At 38.2% G+C, this 16,659-nt stretch overlaps 1 protein-coding gene across 3 annotated transcripts in view; it reads right to left on the reverse strand.

Moving 5' to 3' along the window:
- Positions 1-5,267: 5,267 nt before the first annotated feature.
- Positions 5,268-16,659, reverse strand: part of STAG1 (STAG1 cohesin complex component) — a 428,530-nt gene continuing 417,138 nt past the window's right edge. For all 3 annotated transcript variants that reach the window (XM_059390978.1, XM_059390976.1, XM_059390977.1), the window contains 6 exons: positions 15,344-15,549; positions 11,676-11,850; positions 9,465-9,575; positions 8,781-8,895; positions 7,370-7,450; positions 5,268-7,284 (listed from right to left, as the gene is read on the reverse strand). In XM_059390978.1, coding sequence (XP_059246961.1) covers positions 7,261-7,284; positions 7,370-7,450; positions 8,781-8,895; positions 9,465-9,575; positions 11,676-11,850; positions 15,344-15,549 — 712 coding nt within the window. In that variant the 3' untranslated portion in view covers positions 5,268-7,260. The remainder of the gene's footprint in view (positions 7,285-7,369; positions 7,451-8,780; positions 8,896-9,464; positions 9,576-11,675; positions 11,851-15,343; positions 15,550-16,659) is intronic.

Genomic DNA, 16,659 nt, shown 5'->3' on the forward strand with positions numbered 1-16,659 from the left:
GTTTTTTTGGGCAGATCTCATTTTTAATGGTAGAAACCTGAAAAATTCAAACAGTACATAGAATATTATCACTTACAGCTGACTCTTATTTGACACCTCTGTGTATATTTTTCCTTTTTCCCCAGATTTTTTTTCTTGGTAGGTGAGCATTTTTTTAGGGCCAAGTACCTACCTGCTGCTTAGGCTTCAGTTGTTTACTTTTAAATAATATTTAATAATGTGCCCTCAATTCCTCTAGGAATTGTTGAGGATTAAGTGAGATGTCCGCAGTTGTGTCTGGCAGAATGGATGCTCAGTAAGCTGTAGTACTCTGTATTAGGTGCTTTTCAGAAATGTGTTCTCACATTTTGAAAAACTTATTTTGGAAATTTTCAAATCTATAGAAATGTTGCAGGAGTGGTACTTGTATACCTTTCATCTCGATTATCAGTGAATTATCTACATTTGTTTCATCCCTTCCATAAACATCTAATTATTACTTATTGTTTTTATTGATCCATTTGAGAGTAATTTGCAGAATCATGACACTTCATCCCCTTGCACCACCAAACATCAGTGTTTATTTCCTAGGAACCAAGGTTCATTGTCTTACAGTCTTTCATTACATTGACATTTTGGAAGAGTAGTTACCAATCATTTTGTAGAGTGTCCCTCAATTTGGGTTTGTCTGATTTATCTAGATCTGAACATCTAGAAACAGAGTTATACACAAGAGTGTTCTCTGTATCACATTAGGAAGCACACTATGCTTATTGATGAAATTGACTCATCACTTGGTTATGGTGGTGACTACAAAGGTTACCATTTTTTCTTTGTAATTAATAACTGATCTGGGGACATTCTTTAAGCCTGTCAACAAACTTTCATCCAGTACTTTTAGTATCCATTGATGAATCTTGCCTCAATCAGCTATCCTGTGTTGATTCTAAAATGTTGCATTTCTAACCCTATCATTATGTCTGCATTTGTTAGTTGTTAGTCTCCTGGAAGAGCTTTCTTAATTTCTTCAGTATCTGTTTAGACTCATTCTTTTTTTAAAAAACATTTTCCTGAAATAACTTTTCTTATTATGCTATCACCCTGTCAAATTTCCAAACATGTATTTTAATAGTTCATTACATTTTTCTCCCTGCTCCATCCCTAACTCCACCCCCAAGAGATGAGATTAGGAAGCATATATTATAGTTGAAATGTGTTTGGTATATAGTAGGTGCCTCATAAATGTTTATTTTAGTGGCTTACTATATCAAAGAAGAAAGAACTCATGAATTCTTTTAAAATTTAAGGTGTTACTCATTTTGACACAAAATTTCAACAGGAGCTTCTTTAAAGCTGGCTCTTTGATCTTTTTTATATGTCTCAATAATTTTTAGCATACTTCCTTAAATTTTTGACACAGAATAATGTACCAGGCTCATCTTCTATTTTCCTTGCCTATCCCGGGATTCAATGATTTCTCCCAAGTTCTGGTTTCTTTTAGTAGATGTCATTTAGAAGCTAAAATTGGCAGATGCTTACATTGATGCTGGGGTGTCATCGCTTCTAGGTATTTTCAGCAGACTAGGAAATATTTATACAAATTTATGAATATAAAGGTATATGGGGACCATGTATATATATTATATATTTATTACATATATATTTAAAATTATGAGTTCATACTGGGAACTTCGCAATCAACATACAGTTTCTTCTTTGGTTTCCCCTATTCTCTATTTATGTATTTATCTCACAGTGGTATAACTGGGTCCCATTATCTTCAGTATAATTTCCTCATTTGCTCAATCTTACACTAAATACAAAAAGTTTGAGAACTTTTAAGTTTTAAGTTCAAGACTCTCTTGCAGTTCTTTTGCTTTAACCTGAAGGTACATGGTCAAGTTATTCGTATTTATGTTATCCAGTTGAAAGACAGTCCTTTTCTTTTTAGAAGTCCCCCACCCCCACCCATCTTTGTTGACTTTATTTGGCTGAGTATGTAGAGCATTATTAGAAGTGGAGATTTTAAGTGGTTTCAGCATAAAGGTCAACAACTATGGAGTGCTGTTTCAGAATGCCCCCTGTGGTGTGCTTTTCTCTGTGGTGAGAGCCCTGAGTCTTCCCACCACTGATGACTTTCCCTTGTCCTAGATCCTTAGCTCCAAAGGAGCTTGAATGTTCTATCATTTAATGCTCAACTTGAGCTAAATCAGTATGTGACTATCTTACCTATTTTTCCCATTTCTACCAGCCACACCCCATCATTCCAGGTAGCCAGGCTCTAAGTGCACGTCTTGTTTCTTTATGGCCTACCCTTAAAGCCAGAAATTTTGTTGAGCTACTATACTAATTCTAGGTTCAGATTTGGTTGCATTCTTCTGCCTACACTTCCAGTGCATAGTACCCTACTCTCCAAAATCTTCAGCCCACACAGGTTCTGTGTGCCTCCCTTCCTTGCCAACTGAGTTTAAGCCTTCAGCCCCATCATTACCCCTTGGAACACCCTCTTGTTGAATAGCTCCAATTTGCTTATGCTTACGAAAGGACCTGATTTGGTTTATCTTGACCTGCAAGCTTTTATTACAGGTGTAATTACAGGTATTTTTTCTAAAGCATCTGATCATGCGTTTTTTTTTTTCCTGTATACATGTTTTTGTCTTCATGAGTAGATGGTGACTTTCTAGGGGTAAAGACTGTTTGGCCAGAGGTTCTTTATACCCATTTGGTACCAGCAGAAAGACTACAGACCATGGGAAAGAAGTGACAGTTGACTCCTGGGCTTTTACAGGCCTCTTACGAAGTCATGCAGGTTGGTTAGCATGTGGCTCAAATAGCTTAAAATTTCTTGGCTAGTTCCAGTTTCTGGGGTCAGCTAACCTAAGATTTGGACTATTTGGAGGATGACTGCTATAGTACATTTGAAAATAATACATATACAAGCTTATGTGTTTTTTTCCTTTTTGAGGAAGAGGGTCCAAGATGTGTTTTACCAGGTTGTGAAGTCTGGACATAAGAAGGGCTTGTTTTGGGCCTCTCGAAGAGGTGGAGAAAATCCCATCCAATGACCCAAGCCTGCTGGCCAAGGAAACACAAAGCTGCAAGACCTTGCAAGTAGAGCAGCATCTATGGATGACAGAATGCCTTAATGATGGCAGAATATTCTCCAGTGGCTGCTGTTGAGGAATGCCTTTCCCATCTGGTATTCTGTTCTTAAGGGGAAAAAGAAAACTGTAGAGTTGCAGCCAGAGAATTGGGTTTACTGAGCAGAGAAAAGCAGTAGTGCCATGTGTCTGTCTTTAAACTGAAAGCAGGTAATATGGTGAGAATTGAGGTAAAGTTTAAGAGGTACTGCAAGTGTCCTATTGGGCCTGTCCCTGTTGCCTTAAGTAAACTAATTCTTTCTGAGCCACAGCTAAAGTGGTGAAGCTGTGATTGGAACCCAGCCAGATTTGTCTGAACTCTAAGGCTGTCTTCTAACTATTCAGAGCACTGCTTCTCAGCTGATGAAATAGGTGGGATGAACTCCTAAGGGTGGAGTGAGAAGGGTCATAGTTGGTGCCACTGGGATTGTTTCAACCCAAAGAGCTACTAAATTTGGAAAGCTTTCCTACCTCATGCGTGATGACCTGTCAGTCCTCTTTTTGAATTGCTAGAATAATGGGGAGCACATTCACAATGAAGCCTTCCAGTTGCTTGTGTTCACAGGAAGTTCTTCCAGCTTCTCTTCTCACCATGTCTTGGCTTCCTCAGTGAGTTCTCTGCCTCTGGATGCACTGATGCTTTGGCTGCTGCTGGTGCTTTAGATATGGTCTGTCCAGTCAGAGAAGCCTGTGAAGGACACTCACCCATACACTGAGTTAACACTTTTAAAATTCAAAAAAAAAAAAAAAATTTTTTTTTTTTAATATTTTGTTTATTTGACAGAGATCACAAGTATGCAGAGAGGCAGGCAGAGAGAGAAGGGGAAGCAGGCTCCCCGCTAAGCAGAGAGTCCGATGAGGGGCTCAATCCCAGGAGCCTGGGTTCATGACCCATGCTGAAGGCAGAGGCTTTAACCCACTGAGCCACCTAGGCACCTTTTAATAGAGTTGTTGGACCAGCCTAAACTTCACCTGTTTAACATATATTTTATGTCTTTCTGAATCTAAAGGATTTCTAGAGAGCTGTGGTTTTATATTTTTAGGGAGCACCACTGGTCCTCATACTGTTACACCTCTGTAGGCATGGAATCTCCACCATGCCAAACAGGAGCTATGGCCACTGAATGGGCAAAGCCTCAGTTTGGGGCCTCTGTGGAATCCAGCCAGCACATCTGGGTAGATGTGGCAGCCTTAATAAGGAGGTTCTATGTACATACTCTTCTGGATGGTGAGTAATGCCTCCTTTGTGTCCTTGGGAGCACAAAGCTATCCTTCAAAAAGTGACATATGAGGGTATAGCTCAGCGCTGAAGCATCTGACTGCAAAAAGTGATGTGTAATGAAGACCCCAATGGAGCAAGGGACTTAGGAAGGCAGGTATGGAATCTTACCTGAGTTTGGTTTGGTATCAAAAGCCCGAGGTGGGGGCAACTAGGTCTTTATTTTCCATGAAGACACTGTTCCTTATTTGATGGATTCTCTTCTGGAAGCAGGGCCCAATAGAGAGTCACAGTCAAGTCACATCTGGGAGGTTTCAAGTTTGTCCCAAGGTAGAGTCACATTGGGTAAAGCTCTGGTCTAGTTTCCTAAGCTTTTAATTCCAAAGATGAGCTGCCACAGAGACTCTTCCTTACTACTTCCTATGTGGCTGCCTGGAGAGTCCACCTGCTGATTTAGCCCTTGCATCCCTGGGTTTCCTGCACTAACATCTTAGGCCATGTAATGAACACAGCCCAGAGAACAAGGCCAGGACCATTAAGTGTAGGGCATGAGTTTTTAAGAGTGATATCTGGCACCAGTATCAAGAGAAACTCTCACACAGCCCTGTAGAATCCAAATGATCTTTAATAGGTTGCTGTTAGGTGGCAATCATGCATAAGCCTAGGGGCTGGATTTTAGGCAGGGGAAGGATCCAGGCTACAAACCCTGAATGTCTCTTTGAAAACTCAGCCTGTGAGAACCACAGACTTCTCCAGGAATGAAAGAAAATGAACTCGTCCTAAATTTCTTTTCCTAGAACAACAGCAAAACCAAACAACTCACTGATACAGTTAATTATCAGAATGTGCAAACTTTGAACAAATTCTCCAGAGCAGAAAATCATCTCTTTAAAACTTTACCTAGTAAGAATAGGACGACTACCACAAGCCTGATTTTGAATAGTTTATTAAAGGAAAGGTGAAGCATCAGTTTCAAATTGTACAAAAGGAAAAAAACCTCATATTGCAAATGTACAATTTACAGAATTACTAGCAAAACCAATCAAGGAGACACTGAAAATACAAAAATTCGATTGACTTCAAACTGAACTGCAAACCCATTGGAGTAGACATTAAGCCTTTTTTCTTGTTGCATGGTAGTCTACAATTCTAAGTCAGCATCTGTTTTCTGTATGCAACTGTCAAGCAAAGGATCACTCTGTGCATGTGCCAGGGTACTTCCCAGCTTCCTCCTTGGCCAGAACTGTAGGCAGGGCTGGCAGTAGTGGACAGTCCAGGTATTCCTGCCCCTTCATGTCCAGTGAGGCCCATATTCCTGGAAGAAAGCGAGACCCCAGCCCCTCAAACTGGAGCCCAGGAATTGCTAAATTAGCAGATATAACATTTTTGGTGACCAGGTTTTTTCAGAACTGTATAAACATTGAGAAAAATCTCAGTTTTGTGTTTACTAAAAGAATGAATAATCCATTTGCTTTCCCAACAAAAAAATAATCATTGGGTGCACAGATTGGTGAAAAAATGCTTTTCATTTTTGGTAAGAAGGGAAAGCCTCATGATTCTGTTGCAGTTACTTTAAAAACCAGCCCACAAACAGCTGTGGATGGATTGGTTTGGAATTGAGGCTTACTTTAAAAAATCAGGAAGGTAGAAACTAAGTGGGCTTTTAAAAACAATAGCAGCAAGTCATAAAAGTCTAAGCAGAACATAACTAAACCACTGAAGGCTGTCCTGAAGATTCATAATTTCTTTACCCAAAATAATTAAAATGCACATTTAACACTGAAATGTAGCTGTATTTCAAGGTAAGCTTAGGAACTTCACCCTCTAAGCACAGACTTCTATGCAGCACATACTTCTATAATTGGTAAACTTAATTCACAAAATCAGCGCATAAGGTATTAAGTGCATGGGAAGTAGACACAGTTATGTTACACTTAAAATTACTTTTGAATGGCAAAGAAGTTCTTCATGATTATCTTTTTAAGAAAACGGAAGTCTATGTAACTTGAATTTGGCAGGGCATGAAATAAGTAGTAAAAACAGCAAACCGATAACTTGAGAACCATTTTTGTTTTTCTGAGAATACTTTATTTGCTGGTAGAAGTTGCTAAAAATGCACAGAACAAATACCAATAGAAAATGTACTGTATTTGAATCTCCCTATTCTATATAAAATGAATGGTGTACAGCATCTGTTGGAAAATGGCTGCATGGACATTTCTTATTTTATGCCCCCTTATAAATAAAAATAAACCTTTTTATTCAAGAGTATATAAAATCTGGGAATCCATATCCACAGAGGGTGTGTGGTTTTTGGCAGAGATGCACTGTCAGAATTTCATCTTAGCTTGTCAATATTCTGCTCCTCCGTATTTCTGTGTTCCACAAGGTCAACCAAATCCAGTGAGCTCCAAAACACTCTTCGGCAATTAGGATGAGCTGCTTACTCATAGGTTTAATAAAAATGGTTAGCTTTTAAAACATAAAAAGGCAAAATGTTAAAACGGTTTTTAAATTGTACAACAGGAAAATAAAGTTAAAAATATTTTTTTTTTTTTTTTTTACTCAATGCTGTTTTCATAAAACAGGTGTATAACAGTGTTTATCTTGACAGCTGTTTTAAAAATTTAAAATTTTTTCCTCCCTCCAGAAAAACACACACATCTGTATTGGGATAAGTCCAATATTAGGACACAAATGATTTTTCAGGTCAGTCTTTCTGAGGTGACATTCACCAACATTCCCTTGGGTAATTTACATGCTCCTCTTCTGCCACTGCAAAAAGGGATTGACCTCAATCATTTGATTAAAAAACAAATCAGATCACATCAAAAGTGTTTTTTCCCCCATACAAGCTATCACAGTATATAGGCCTCTAGCTCTAAATAATAGAGTTCCATATTTGTAAATTTTCTTCAGACTTCAGAACATAGGCATTCCAAATCCCTAGAAAAATGAGAAACACAATTAATTTCGTGTATAACAAGACCCAGAAATCATAAATAAAAAGCAGTAATAGTTTAACATTTACTGAATCGTCTTCTATGATAGCTGCGGAATCAAAGAAATCTGGCCTCAGCTCAGCTCTCTCTCGCCGATTTCTTGATGGGGGCTGGAAAGAGAAGTGAAAATGTCTTCTTGAGCTACATTAAGATGGTAAGCAGCTAATATTTCTGAAGGTACCACAAAATAAAGCTGTTGAGGATCTAATTTTAAAAGGAAAAGAATGTGGCTTTTACATGGAGCATACACTTAAAAAAAAAGATTTCAAATTACAGTGAATAAACTGAATATGGAAATGCATATAAATAATTTTGGGGCATACAAACATAGAATATGCCTTTGAATCATGGAATGATTATAAAATTCATCCCTACATTCCCCAAAGCATGTAGACGGAAAGCTGCTGATGGGAGGGGAGAGACCGGAGTGACATGATCTCCTTTACATTTCTTAGAAAAGTTACCAAGCAGAATGTTATGGGCTAAACTATGTCCCCCTAAATTCATATATTGAAGACCTAAACCCCAGTACCTCAGAAGAGAAGACAGGTTATTTGGAGACAGGATCTATAAAAAGGGAATAACTGAGGTAAAATGAGGTCACGTGGGTGGACTCTATTTTGACTCATATCCTTATAAGAAAAGGAGACACACAGGAAAGATCATATGAAGATAAAGGGAGAGGATGACCATCTACAAGTTAAGGACAGAAGCCTCAGAATTAAATCAGTCTCCCTGACACCATGATCTCAAACTTCTAGCCTCCAGAAATGTGAGAAAATTTCTGTTGTTTAAGCTACCAGTCAGTGGTACTTGTATAGCAGCCGCAGCAAATACATAAAGTAGTTCAATGAACTTCCATATACCCATCACCTAGCTTTAACGGTCAAACCTTTGGCCAATCTTGTTTCAGTGAGTCTCCTGTTTTTTTTTTTTTTTTTTCTTTCTTTCCTGTTACTTCACCTGTAACTGTTTCAAAATGTATCTTTGATAGAAATTAAAAAACAAAAAATACAACTCTCATGTATTACTATTCCTGACAAAGTCAATAATTTCTTACTTCACACCAAACAAATACGGTCCATATTCTGTGTTTGGTTGCTATGCTGGAAAATACTGTATATATCATCAGACTTCCAAGTTAGTTTGAGACCAAATGTACACACTATACTAAGAGATCTAGTGTGAGCCCCTTCTCAAGAAGGTAATAAGGAGCCAGTTCCTGTTATTGCCAGAATTTAAAATCTGACTGCTTAGAAAAGCAGACTTGAAAAATACAAGCTCATCCAGATGTGCTAAAGAATTACACTGGTCCTTCCTGCTGCTACATTTACAACCTCTACACCTCTCCTTTTCATGGGGTTCTGAAAACAAGAGCATCATTTTACACCAACACTTGCACTTATTTTAACAGAAGAAAATGTACTGAAATTTCCTTACCAGATCAATAACCATGGTGTCTTCAAATTCTTCATTCATATCTTCTAACTGACTCCGGGATGACATCATCACATCTTCAAAGATGGGCTCAGCATCTTCCTCCATTAGGCCCCGACTGATAAGGAAAAAGCATGATCAGATGCTGTTCAGACTCATCAAATTTGGAGTCCTGGCTCTTTCTTACAGTAGGTCTTCTAACCAGTGAAAGCACATGTTCCAGTCACAACCCACAGGCTCCACAGATTATGATCCTGAACTCCTACAGATAATTAAGGATCATTCATTTGTTTCATTCAAGATTTCATCTCCACTTAGCAAAAGGAAGCACAATTTAAATGCAGTAACAACAGAAGTTAACATTATTTAGCTATGTATGAATTCCCACAAGACTCTATGTGACTGGTACTATTATCCCAAATTTACAAATGAAGAACCTGAGGCACTGAGGTTTAGAGCCCACCCAAGGCCACAGAGCTGGCAAATGGCAGCATTAGGATTTAAATGGCGAAAGCCTCAGAAGTCCACACCCTCTATTTCTACCCTACATTGCACAGCATATCCTGAATTATGATTATGATCTTAACTCCTCTTCTGAGACCAAATGTCAGAGGAGAGCCATCATTCCACAAAATGAACAGCATCACATAGTCATTATGTTCTTGTGATACTTAATGTAACACTTACACGGCATGCCTTACTCCAGTTCTCACTTTCATGTAGTTCATTCCTGTTCTGTCCTTCCGATTTAAATCTTCTAATTTTGGTTGGCCTAACCAAGAGATCTGCATCTGAGGACTAAGAAAATACATTATTCATTTTCTGGCGAAAGATGAATTTAGCTAATCAGTCCCACACCAAGAAGGCCATCGTTGGCTGGCCTAATCCCCATGTATGGGGAATTAGCTGGAATTTATTAGAGAGTTAAGTGTGAGACAGATCATTATCGAAGGATCTATCTTTGCAGAAATGCCAGTAAGTTCTCCAAAGAGATGCCTAAGTCTCTAGGGTTGGTTGGTAGGTATAAAGGAAACTGAAGCATGTTACCCCAAAATACTGCCTCAGAGATAAAGGTTATTTTGAGCTGAAGGCAATTAAGAAGCAGGGAACAAAGAAAAAGCTCCTCCTTTTCTGCCTAAGGGCAGGAAATAAATTATTTTATGGGAGACAGACTCTTATCAACCCAGAGATGGCACCAGAGGAAACTACAAATACACCTTGTTAAACTAATCCTTATCTTCCTAATTAAGGATGTTATGGACTACATAGTCTCAGCTCCACTACTCCTAGTCCAAATCCCTTTGTCTTGTCTATTCTTCTCAAATTTATTCTTTGTCTAAAAGGTATAAAAGCTCCCTGCTTTGGTAGCTTCTTTAAGTCTTCATTCTATGGGTAAAAGCTCCCATGTACATGTAAAGAATTCAATAAAATGTGTCTGTTTAAATTTTCAGACCCAATCAAGTCTCTGTCAAACAAGAGTGCTTCTGAGACCTCTGTATCTAGCTGCTGCCCTACTCACAAGTGTTCCTACTGGACAACCAGTCCCCTAAGGGGCAGAAATGATGCTGGTCTTGTGGCTCAGAGCTCTCCAGAGTTGAACAAGGAAAGATATTAACACATTTTTTTCTTAGTCCTTCTGAAGAGATCTGGAGTCAGGTGCATGTTGGGCTAATTTGCACCTGCCCTGTACACTTACTGGCACTTGGACACTTGCATAAACTTGCCTCTTGGGGATTTTACAGGATGTAAACCTTAATGGTTTTTAATAGATTACATCTGTCGCATGAAATTCTCTCTGAGCAGCTCTCTTTGAATCATGTACGGCTACCACCTTGATTAAATCGATAAACCTACAGCAGGGAAAAGTAGACCACAGAGAGGAGTAACTAACAAGTGGTAAAGTCAGGAAAGTAAGACAGGCTGCTCAAATAAGGAAGAATTCATCCCTTAGGAAGAAGGGCGGGAATGCTGATCATAATGCGGACTACCCTGTATGAATGCTGTTATGCAGTGGCTGACAACAATTATCCTTTTAGCTTTGAAGAAAGGCAGATCCTCTGGGCAAAGATGCTTTATGAAAACCAAGGATCTGGATAATTCTAACACTGCCTCTTTCCTTTTTCAACCTGCTACGGTTTGTTGAGTTCAACTGAGAATTCTCTAATCCATTAGAGTAATTCATAGCATTACCCCAGTATGAACAGAAACACAAAAAACTAGGACAACTTCAAAGTTGAATGGAAAATAACAAAGAAAATGTTGTTTTTTTTTAATAGCAAAAGTCATACCATCATCCTGCCTTTTCCAAAATTTTGGGGGCCCTGGTACTAGAAAACATATTAATTACTAGTGTGGGAAAAAGGGGCTTTGATTCTCTCTTAGAGAAAGGGCAACTGTTCTCAGAATTTATCCAGTATCCTGACAAATATCTTAATCCATAACAGATTAAGTTTAAAATATAAACTTGACCAAGACAAAGTACTATTAATTAAATGGATTGATAAAAGGAGTAGTCTATTTATTTGGTGTTCAGACTAGTAAGAACCTTAGCAGAGACTCTTATAATAGACTTTCTTTCCAAGGAAGTGAACCGGATGTCTTTTTCGCAAGTCCCTGAGAAGAAACAGATCTGCCCAGTGAATCCGTAAACTTCAACTGAGATCAGCACTTAGTGAGATACTATGCTTTAAAGTTCCCTGGACTTCGATTAACTGATATCTAACAAGTGTTGGCAGACTTATTATATATTTTCTAATATCAATTATTTATCTCTGCTTGTGGTTTTTTTCTCATGAACTAATCAATAATATGTTTTAACAAAGTTTTTATTTAATACAAGCTTCTTTTTCTTTAACAATTAAAGGTTTTATACCAAGAACATGAATTTTCACTACTTACTTGTGTAAAAAGTCAGGTTCAGAACCATGTTCAGACTCAGGTTCCTGGATCTGCTCTCCCATGGGCCGGGTATTCTCCCGAAGTACAGTGGAAGTGAGCTGTGGTGCTGGAAGGGGGCCAGGAGTCTGAATCATGGTGTCAGTCCTGTTTAGCCATGTATTATCCAGACTTTCATCTGTAAAATTCCAGTTAGAGTCATAAAATGTCATGAGTGGAGTGAACTCTGGTGGAAGTTATAGCACAGACTTGCAGAGCATGGTTCCTGGCTTAGACTGCCTACCTTGAATCCTACCTATACGACTCATTTGTGACTTTCTGTAAGTTACTGAATTTAAAAACTCATGTTTCTCATATACAAAATGAGGATATCAATACCCAACCTGAAAGAGCTTTAAGGATCAATGTGGTAATGGATGTAACCATCAAATGTCAGCTATCCTTACCTTATCCTCTCTTCAAAGACTCTCTATCTCTAAGGATCAATTCACGGCAGAAGGGGAAGAATTAGGCCAGCCAGAGACCCCTGTAACCTTCCTTTACGCAAGCAACAAAGGGCCTATTTGCTGGGCCTTCACGGGGCCCCAGATAGCAGCACTTGAAGTCTGGCAGGTCTCTACTGAGAAATCAACAAATCCCACTGCACAACTGGGTCACCAGAGAAATAACTCTTTTTGCCAGATTGTATGTGCATTATGTGTGGGGCCATCCAGTTAGGAGAGGCTCACTGTTTTCATGCCTCTTTAGGGAAGCCCTCCGTAATCACCCTACCCAGTCCCCACTTCCCATTCTTTTTTAACTTCTAGAGGAAACAAAATCATTCCTACTTACTTAGGATTTAATTATACACTGGCCTGCACTGGCAGCTGATTTGTCAAGTGTATATGTTATCTCTGTAATTAGAATTAAATTTCTTCAAGGGACCAGGAGCTGTTTCTTCCTTCTTCTGAAGATCACTTACAAAGATGTGAGCAGATTAAAGCATGTATGTATCTAAACTATAGGCTGATAATAATGTTACATAATTATGAAGTTTCTATAAACATTCTAAGTTATTTTCTTAATATGGGGAGACTTAAAAGTATTACTGCTATGCTTTCCCTTCTGAAGAATTTAAATGAAAAAAAAAAAAAAAAGAATTTAAATCACAAAGTACACAGTATGAATCCCATTGTTTTTCTTCCTCCATGAAGTCTCACATTTGTGCAGCATGTTAGGTTCCTCACTTGCTATCAAACATTCCATCTCTCAGTGTTTTCAAAAATTATCAGGTACATGTGTTCGTTCTAGATCAGCTTTTTAGTTCCTGGAAATATTTAGCCTATTGCCTTGTTAAGGTCATTGCACTGATCTGCAGCTCACTATTCAACAATCTTTTCTTTACCTAACCAGCAAAAAGAGGTTTCATTTTCTTTTATTCATAACCACTTTCCATTCAACATTTAATTCCTAACTTTTGTTTTTTGCTGCACTTAAAATTTTATAAGAATGGTATCATTTAGGTTCTTAACCTAGTAAATCCATCTTTCAGCTTTACTACATGTCATCTTTTCCAGAAAATCTTTCCTGATTCATTAAGTCTGATCACTCCCTTTATGTTTCCAGAAAACCTTCTTTGGCCCATTAGAGCACTTCCCATGTGGAACTAAAATTGCTTGCTTCTCTGTCTTCCCATATGTACTATGAGCATTTTTATTAATACCTAATCTCCAGCATTTCACAGAGTTCTTAGAAAGGTATGTGGTAAAGACTTAATGAATAACTTCAGGAAGAATTCACTCTTCCTGAAGAGATCCTCCTAACCCATGAGGATTCCTCAATAAAAACACTTCTGGTGAAGCTTTCTCATCTTCATTCCAAACAGATGAAACTGCTTCCTAAGAATGCCTGGCACATGACCTACCTTAGTGTCTTGGTAAATTTCAAACTGACACACAGCAAGTTTTCCTTTTTGCAATTTAACAACAAATTATCTGGTTCATGTATGCTTTTCTTCATCCTGGAGATAATACTGATTATCCCATTAGTAAGGGAATTATATATGGTTATTTAAATTCTCTAAGCTTTAGTTTCTTCTGTGTGAAATACAGGTAATAATGTTCAACTCAGAGTTCATTTATAAAACATTTACACAGCATTCACTGTGTGCCACATCAAACCTAAGTGCTTTATAAATGTTAGTAAATGATTAAATGCTAATAATGCACATTTCTGGTACACAGCAAGAATTTAATGAATGTTGGCTAATATGAATATTACACATAACAAAAGCTGTAAGTAAAAATATCTATATATCTAGTTCTGTATCTAGACAGACAGACTGGATAGATGGGTGGAGAGATGTAATGTGAGGGGTAGGCATCCTGATAGAGGCTGCTCTAGAAGACATTTTAAAAAGGAAGTGACTGAAGTTATTATTTAGAGAAAAGTTTAGGATCCTACACTCCAAAGATAGGATTTAGTATTTTCATTTCTGGACCAAAAAGATTTTAAGTCCCACAGATAAAAACTGAAAGAAAATCTTTAACATTAATGCTATAAATATTTTCATATCTTTTATTTCCTTTGAAACAGTGACATTCTGACAACAGCAGCTAACATTTACTGCATGTGCCTATGTGCTAAGCTCTGTGCTAATAAGTAACCTCTCTCTATGTGTACAGTATGTCATTTAATATTTATAAGAGCTGACAGGATAGGTACTCTGATCATCCTTTACGTGATCACTGAACGAAGCTGAGAGGTTAAATAACATGCTCAAAAGTCACATGGTTTAAAACTAGACAGCCAGGTGTGAATTCTAGAACTCTAGTTTTAGAGTGTGTGCTTTTCACCAATAGTTAATATTACCTCCCCAATGATGTCAGAAACAGATTTAAATTCTAATTAATTTTGCTACAGGTTGCAGCAAAATCTTTCATGAGTCATTAGTTTTTAGGCAGCAGAGGTGAGATTCTGAAAGGGAAATACAAAGTTGTAGAAAGGAGCAGAGATCATTGCTTTCCTCTCTCTTGGTTTGGAGAATAATTTATCAGGAAAAGCATGGAGATGGGGGAAGGTTATTTGAGGAAATAAGCATTTTTGAGTTGTCTTAGTTTAAGAGTAATGTCTAATAAAGCAATTTTTAGTCTTTTTGATACATGATTTAACTACCAATGATCACATTTTCAGGGCAGTTCAACTCCCTTGTTCCCACAGTCGATGGGGGTTATAAACCCAGAGTTGGCTATCATTATTTTATTGCACAAAAATGAATTATCCATCCATGGGGTAGAAATGGAAAGTTGTTTTGGTATATTCAGTCTGATGCAGAAGTCTACCTTCAACTTATCAGAATATTTTTTACATTAGGATGAATTTTGATAACTGACATTATGACTACCTTATTTTAAATTTTAATGTATGGATCAATTTTATAAACCTTTATAACTGTTTCTTCTTTTTCTCTGCACCATCTTCCTCTGTGTTTCATGCTCTTCTAACTTCTTTTTCTTTGACCCTTTTCTATTCCACTTTGTCTACTCCAATCTCTTTGCCTTAACCTCTCAGTATGTGTCAAATCTACAAGGAAATAATATACCTAACAGTACTACCTTGCTTCAACAGATTTGCCACTCTACCTCTGCAATAGTAAGCAAACTACTTGTCTCATAGGGTAAAGGCAGACTTACCTTCTACGCGTTTTTTGTGAAGTGGGGGTCGTCCTTTCTTATTCCTTACTGAGGATGTTTTACTGCTGCTACTTCCACTGTTCACAGACATTCTATCATCTTCACCTCCAGTGACTAGTGAATTTCTATAGGAAATGAGTGGAAGCCATACATCTTCTCTCCTTTCCATCATCTGCTCCGTAAGGAATTTCTCTAGGTATGAATGACTAGAAACACAATAGAAAAGAACAGTGATTTTCATGGAAGCACTTCATGTATCACTTCAAGCCCTGCAATGCTTTTAAATAGGTGAATGTATTACTAAGCCTGTATGTGTGTGTAAATGTGTGTGTTGCTTCCTGTATCAACTTTCAAAAAAAAAAAATCAGAAGTTTAGGTCAAAAGGTTATTGAATTTTCTTTTCAAGTGTTCAAACCTGGGCATGATTTCTATAATGGTGAAGGGAGGAGCTTGGCATAACAACTTTTTAACTGGTAAAATTGATAAAAGACAATCATTTAAAGTCTTCAGAAATTGTCCTAAGGGCATACAGCAAATGGAGAAACATTTATTCAAGAAAATCTAAATCTCAGTAAAACAGTGAGAGTTTGTAGCATTTGAACCATGATCTGATCCTTTTCCTTGTCCTCTCTCCCCCACCACTGCTACTCTAGGACCTCTATTCTGGGCAGACATGGATAAGATGGGGGCCCCCTCCTTCTCTAGCTCCTCATCTAGAGCTACCTTGGAAAAGGCAGGCCATGGGTGGTTTGCGGAATCTCTTTTCTGGACAGTAGCTAGGAGGAAGAAGGCTCCCTTCTTCACCATCCTCTACTTGTCAGGTAGTAACTCTCTCCCAAGCACAGCAGGCTAAGACCACCTGGAGGGACAAGCTGAAAACTATGGGTTACACGTGGCCCCCTGCTCACAATAAAGGGGTGTTACTCTGGAAGCAGAGGGATGCTGTCCCACCCAGATCCTGTTCAGTGGCATAAAAGTTCTGCCCAGCAACCAAAGAAGAGTAGAACAGACAGAAATTTAACAGAACAGGGGGAAAAGGCAGCTAAGAAGAGCCCTCCTGGGATCACAGATGTTCATACAAGTTGGCAAGGCTCCTCACATATGTTTAAGTTGCATCTACTCATGGGCAAAAAGAACAGGGGATGAGGGCATTTTGTTATCATTCACCATGCTCTACACTGATCTACCAACACAGGGAGGAAGCCTCACTGGCACAAGGGCTTAAGTGCAAACACTGGTTAAAAAATAAGCTGCTCTGACCCAAAAGCAACTTCTAGAAAGCTTAAATATAAAATCACAGTAGACTGGTTTCCAGT

Source organism: Mustela nigripes, chromosome 2 (assembly GCF_022355385.1).
Source record: "Mustela nigripes isolate SB6536 chromosome 2, MUSNIG.SB6536, whole genome shotgun sequence".
In the NCBI taxonomy this organism is placed as follows: Eukaryota; Metazoa; Chordata; class Mammalia; order Carnivora; family Mustelidae; genus Mustela; species Mustela nigripes.